The 6,000-nt window shown below is 40.2% G+C and overlaps 2 protein-coding genes across 2 annotated transcripts; both read left to right on the plus strand.

Annotated features, from left to right (window-relative positions):
• Positions 1-331: 331 nt before the first annotated feature.
• Positions 332-5,046, plus strand: LOC111806085. Its single transcript, XM_023691436.1, has 3 exons — positions 332-1,208; positions 3,401-3,481; positions 4,597-5,046. The coding sequence occupies exons 1-3, from the start codon at positions 833-835 to the stop codon at positions 5,016-5,018; spliced, it is 879 nt and encodes a 292-aa protein (XP_023547204.1). The 5' UTR covers positions 332-832; the 3' UTR covers positions 5,019-5,046.
• A 156-nt stretch (positions 5,047-5,202) lies between these two features.
• LOC111805496 lies at positions 5,203-5,640 on the plus strand. Its single transcript, XM_023690598.1, has one exon. It carries the CDS (start codon positions 5,203-5,205, stop codon positions 5,638-5,640), a length of 438 nt encoding a protein of 145 aa, XP_023546366.1.
• The last annotated feature ends 360 nt before the right edge of the window (positions 5,641-6,000 follow it).

Here is a 6,000-nt window from a genome sequence, read left to right on the forward strand (position 1 = left end):
CGTTTGTAATAGCTCAAGTTATCGTTAGTAGATGTTGTCCTGTATGACCCATTACATATCGTGAAACAACTCACCATTTTGCCACAATTTTTACACTAATTTTTTTGGACCAAGAACTTAAATTTAGAGTAGAACTCAAAAAATTACATAGAAGCTCTAAAATTAAAAAAAAAAAAAAAAAAAAAAAANAACGACTAATTTTGGCCACAAGAAACATCTGATTCAAAGTCTCGACCTGTCTTTGCTTTATGAACAGTAAATATATTAATGATAAGAGTATTTTTTTTAATTTATTTATTTTAATAAAAAGGGTAATTTCCATAGTGAAGAAAAAAAAAAAATAATAATGATAATAAAACATTAACGATGGGGTTGCCGGAAGTCGCCGATCATTGCACACAGAACCGCCAAATCCCGAATATCGTGCCACATTTGTTGGCGATTGTAAATTGCAGATCTAACCTGTAAGCTACGCTACCAGTTCACCACTTTCTCTCTTTCAATCTCTCCAGCAAGCAAGCATTTCCTCGTCCACCGCCATTTCAATTAGGGTCCATCGGAGATCATCAGAAGGTTCTTGAACCAAGATTGAATTTCAATTTTCTTTTCGGGAAACCACAATTTATTGGTATTTCGCCAAAGCTTTCTGCTAAGTAGTTGTAATTACGGTACTTATTCTGGCTGGATGTACATCGATGGTTCGTGTGATCCATTTTATATGCGAAATGTGAAGATTTAGGGTTCTGAAAAGTAGATTTCTGTTCAGTTAGGTTTTTTCCTGATCGGTGTTGAGTTCGATTTTGCGCGACGAAGATTTTTCTTTCTGGCTCGAATGGCAATTATTGGAGACGCGCTTCGCCAGGCGTTCATGCCGAAGCACGAGTATGAGAATCTTCGCGAAGAAGAAAAAGCTTGGGGCAAGATTCAGAAACCGCTGGTAATGGCTTTTGTGGTTTTGATAGGGTTCGCAATCATTGTATGCACTACCATCAGTTTGAAAATAGTCTTCCCCGGCGACATTGGAAATAGACCGTTCTGCAGTGACAGGAGGCTTCAGCCTCTCCCTATGAACGGGAAAGGAGGCGATTCTGATCATTTTGTTGGAGCTTTTTACCTTACCAATCAAGAAATCGTGGACTATTTTTGGATGCTCGTGTTCATCCCCTCAGCATTCGCATTTCTTGCATCGGTTGTCTATCTTATTGCAGGTAAGAAAGTCTTTCTACGTTTTAAGCGTTAGCAGAAAATTTTGATTCCGAGATTTTTAGATTCTTTTGTTCAATCAGTAAGATTTTGACTCGTTGCGAGTGAATTGGACAACAGAGGACTTGTTCTTGATTATGATTGATTTTGACTTGTTTCTCGTTAGTTGAAGAATTAGGGACTAAAATTTGATTAGTTTCTGTAATGGGTTAAGATTGAAACTTGGCTAAGAGATCCAATGACTTGTTATCATATAGGATAAATTAACAGTTCTTACCTTCGAGGAAGCTTATGGGAGAAAGGCTGGATGATTTCCTTTAAGGCAATATGTCGTGAAAAAACTTAGTCATCACCATGTGATTGCTGATGACTAAGGACTATTGATTTGCAATTATTTTAGTATTAACGTTTCTTTTTAGCTATTTGAATTAGAATTCTTTGACTGTTTATTTGTATCTTTACATCAATGGTTACCCAGCTCTGCACCAATCCTGTACCCTAATTACATATAAACTTCCATTTGATAGAACCATCATCTATATTTTAGATATGAACTTCTGTTGTGTTGGTGGCTTTTCCTTACACCTGCTGGGGGAGAAATATGCAATTACTTTAATAGTAGGGTGAGCATTGGTTGTGAGATCCAACATCGGTTGGAGAGGGAACGAAACATTCCTTATAAGGATGTGGAAACCTCTTCCTATTAGACACGTATTAAATCCGTGAGGCTGACGGCGATACGTAATGGGTCAAAGCGGACAATATTTGCTAGCAGTGGGCTTGGGCTGTTACAGATGGTATTAGAGTCAGACACCGGGCAGTGTGCCAGCAAGGACGTTGGGCCCCGAAGGGGGTGGATTGTGAGATCCGATATCGGTTGAAGAGGGGAATGAAACATTCCATATTAGGGTGTGGAAACCTCTTCCTATTAGACACGTATTAAATCCGTGAGGCTGACGGCGATACGTAATGGGTCAAAGCGGACAATATTTGCTAGCAGTGGGCTTGGGCTGTTACAGATGGTATTAGAGTCAGACACCGGGCAGTGTGCCAGCAAGGACGTTGGGCCCCGAAGGGGGTGGATTGTGAGATCCGATATCGGTTGAAGAGGGGAATGAAACATTCCATATTAGGGTGTGGAAACCTCTTCCTATTAGACACGTATTAAATCCGTGAGGCTGACGGCGATACGTAATGGGTCAAAGCGGACAATATTTGCTAGCAGTGGGCTTGGGCTGTTACAGATGGTATTAGAGTCAGACACCGGGCAGTGTGCCAGCAAGGACGTTGGGCCCCGAAGGGGGTGGATTGTGAGATCCGATATCAGTTGGAGAGGGGAATGAAACATTCCTTATTAGGGTGTGGAAACCTCTCTCTAGTAGACATGTTTTAAAATCGTGAGGCCGACAACAATACGTAACAGGCCAAAGTGAACAATATCTGCCAGTGATGGACTTGGGTTAGTTATATTAGTGCTATAAATATAAGTCTGTCTAGCTTTTCCTTTATCTTTGGTCTTAGCCGTTTAGAGTTCTCTCATTGTTAATTTTATTATGCATTCTTATAATGCCAAAGGAGATGACAACATGCAAGGGTTCCAAAGAAAGAAATAGAGAATGCAATCTGTGTTGTTTCATTCGCATCGTGTGCTGTGTTGGGGGGATATTTTTAACGGGAAAAATACTGAATAAAAAAAAATAATACAAGATGAGTTGTCATCTCTGTGAAATGCGAACTTGAGGATAATCCTTTGTCTGTATAGGAATCGTGCCATTTTATTTCTTAGCTTACCCCTTTCCCACCTCCCATCAAAGAGTTTTTTGTTTCATTTTTTCTTTATAATCGAGCCTCTTGTGTTCCGAGTCACTACTCAAATGTTTGTACTGAAACTTTGTTTGGAGAGTTTAGATTGTTTGCGTATTGGTTTGTGCTACATTCTACCTTAGAAACAAAGCTCTGGAAATGTTATATTCTTAATTTTTAGATGACTTGCCGATTACGGCAGTCAGAGACGGGCTAATGGAAGTCGGTGTTGATCCGTGGGTACCATATATTTGTTATCATGATGTACACAATCAGACTTCACACCTTCCTTTGTTTGAAATCTACAAATTTATTTTGTTTTAAGAGTGCAATTATCCCTAAAGGTGTACGGTTACTTTCTACCATCTTCTGAATCAATTAACTTATATTGCAGGCATAGCTGTTGCTTATTCTGCTCCAACTAGACACGGTTGCTTGAAGGTAGTTGAGAATAGCTACTGTGCATCGAGGAGAGGTAAAGCCCTATCTTATCTCCTTATCAGCTTTTGTAAGTCAACATGTCATTTATTATCATTGATTATGGATGTTATAATAGAAGGAATTATGTTAGGTTAAAAGCTTTTCGAGTTTGGATTTTGCTTTGCTGCTGCTTTATTGAACTTTCAATGCCTAAAGAAATTTTATTTTTCTATTTGGTTTATGTAGTTATCTTTTGAAATAATATGAGATTTCATACTGCCTTTTGGTGTGAAAATGCATTGTCTTGTCCCCTGCTTGGCTGGCTTATTTTATTCCGTCTTCTTTTAGTTTTGGTTAATTTGAGGGCTTGATGCTTTTCAGTTTTCTGGTTTCTCTATTGTCTCCCCTCTTCTTGGTGTAGGGGCAAAAGCAACCCTTCCATTTCATCCGCAACTTATTTTCTTGTTAAATATAATATGATAAAAAGTGTCCCACGTGATTGTCAATGTGAGCTTAGCTCAATGGTGATTGACATATACTGTGAGATCCCACCTCGATTGGGGAGGAGAACGAACCATCATTTATAAGAGTGTGAAAACCTCTTCCTAGTAGACGCGTTTTAAAAACCTTGAGGGGAGACCCGAAAGAGAAAACCCAAAGAAGACAATGTCTGTTAGCGGTGGATTTAGGCTGTTACAAATGGTATCAGAGCCAAATATCGGGCGATGTGCCAGCACAAGGAGGTTGAGCCCTGAAAGGGGGGTGGACACGAGGCAGTGTGCCAGCAAAGATGTTGGGCCTCGAAAGAGGGTGGATTGGGGGTCTCACATCGATTGGAAAGAGGAACGAGTGTCATCGAGGATACTGGGTCCCGAAGGGGGTAGATTGTTGTGAGATCCCCACATTGGTTGGGGAGGAGAACGAAGCATTCTTTATAAGGGTGTGGAAACCTCTCCCTAGCAGACGTGTTTTAAAAACCTTGAGGGGAGACCCGAAAGGGAAAGTCCAAAGAGAACAATATCTGCTAACGGTGGACTTGGACCGTTACATTTACTTTTTCCTCGAAGTTTGAGGATTAAATCTTCATACCTCAAAACAAATGTCGTACTTAGTTAGTCTGTACATGTTCAGATTTTCATTTATAGATTTATTTTATGTGGCTATTTGTAGGTGGCGTTCGCTGTCTTACCATCCTAAATGTTATTTTCGCCATCATATTTGGCCTCTTGGCACTATTTCTTGGTTCAAGTCTTCTCACCTTGGGTGGCAGCTGCTCTGTGCCCCTGTTTTGGTGCTATGAGATCTCATCATGGGGTCTAGTTATTCTCTATGGAGGAACTGCCTTTTTCTTAAGACGAAAAGCAGCTACAATTCTCGGCGAGGGAGACCTCGGTGGAAGAAACCTCGGCCTGGAAATGTTGGTAGCAAATCCTTTGGAAATCTCCCCGGATGTCGAAAGGCGTGTCAATGAAGGATTCAAAGCTTGGATGGGATCTTCTCTCTTATCCTCTGATGAAGAAGATGAACCCGATAGCTACGATGAAGTAGCATCCCATATGAACCATGCTAACTCAAACAGGCACATTGTGTGATAAAATTTTCCTTCGATACAGGAAAAAGGGAAAGTCCAAAGAGAACAATATCTGCTAACGGTGGACTTGGACCGTTACATTTACTTTTTCCTCGAAGTTTGAGGATTAAATCTTCATACCTCAAAACAAATGTCGTACTTAGTTAGTCTGTACATGTTCAGATTTTCATTTATAGATTTATTTTATGTGGCTATTTGTAGGTGGCGTTCGCTGTCTTACCATCCTAAATGTTATTTTCGCCATCATATTTGGCCTCTTGGCACTATTTCTTGGTTCAAGTCTTCTCACCTTGGGTGGCAGCTGCTCTGTGCCCCTGTTTTGGTGCTATGAGATCTCATCATGGGGTCTAGTTATTCTCTATGGAGGAACTGCCTTTTTCTTAAGACGAAAAGCAGCTACAATTCTCGGCGAGGGAGACCTCGGTGGAAGAAACCTCGGCCTGGAAATGTTGGTAGCAAATCCTTTGGAAATCTCCCCGGATGTCGAAAGGCGTGTCAATGAAGGATTCAAAGCTTGGATGGGATCTTCTCTCTTATCCTCTGATGAAGAAGATGAACCCGATAGCTACGATGAAGTAGCATCCCATATGAACCATGCTAACTCAAACAGGCACATTGTGTGATAAAATTTTCCTTCGATACAGGAAACGACAGGTAAATTTCGGTTCGTTGAGGATCCGTTGCAGCCATATAAAGATATACTCGATACCGATTACGTGGATTGGATGGGAGGGAGGGAGGGAGGGAGTGGCTGTTTTTGTTGAGATTTGGTTTCATCATCTGTTTCCATAATCTTGATAACTTGTGAATAGTCTATAGAATTGCTCGATTCTCTCCTTGCAGCACTCTTTTGAGGAGCAGAGTGATGAAAGAACTTGTTGAAATTTTCTCCTTTTAGGTTTTATTTAACTTTTCTCTGTAACCATCTTTTCATGCATTTTCTTGAATTTCTATAACTCGATTAAGATTTTTTTTTTTTTTTT

The sequence above is a fragment of the Cucurbita pepo genome, chromosome LG11, assembly GCF_002806865.2.
Source record: "Cucurbita pepo subsp. pepo cultivar mu-cu-16 chromosome LG11, ASM280686v2, whole genome shotgun sequence".
NCBI classification, from domain to species: Eukaryota; Viridiplantae; Streptophyta; class Magnoliopsida; order Cucurbitales; family Cucurbitaceae; genus Cucurbita; species Cucurbita pepo.

Coding starts and splice junctions, on each gene's coding strand:
- LOC111806085 (XM_023691436.1), top strand. CDS start 833: ATGGCAATTATTGGAGACGCGCTTCGCCAGGCGTTCATGCCGAAGCAC. Junction 1,209..3,400: donor GGTTGTCTATCTTATTGCAG/GTAAGAAAGTCT, acceptor CTTATATTGCAG/GCATAGCTGTTGCTTATTCT. Junction 3,482..4,596: donor CTACTGTGCATCGAGGAGAG/GTAAAGCCCTAT, acceptor GGCTATTTGTAG/GTGGCGTTCGCTGTCTTACC.
- LOC111805496 (XM_023690598.1), top strand. CDS start 5,203: ATGTGGCTATTTGTAGGTGGCGTTCGCTGTCTTACCATCCTAAATGTT.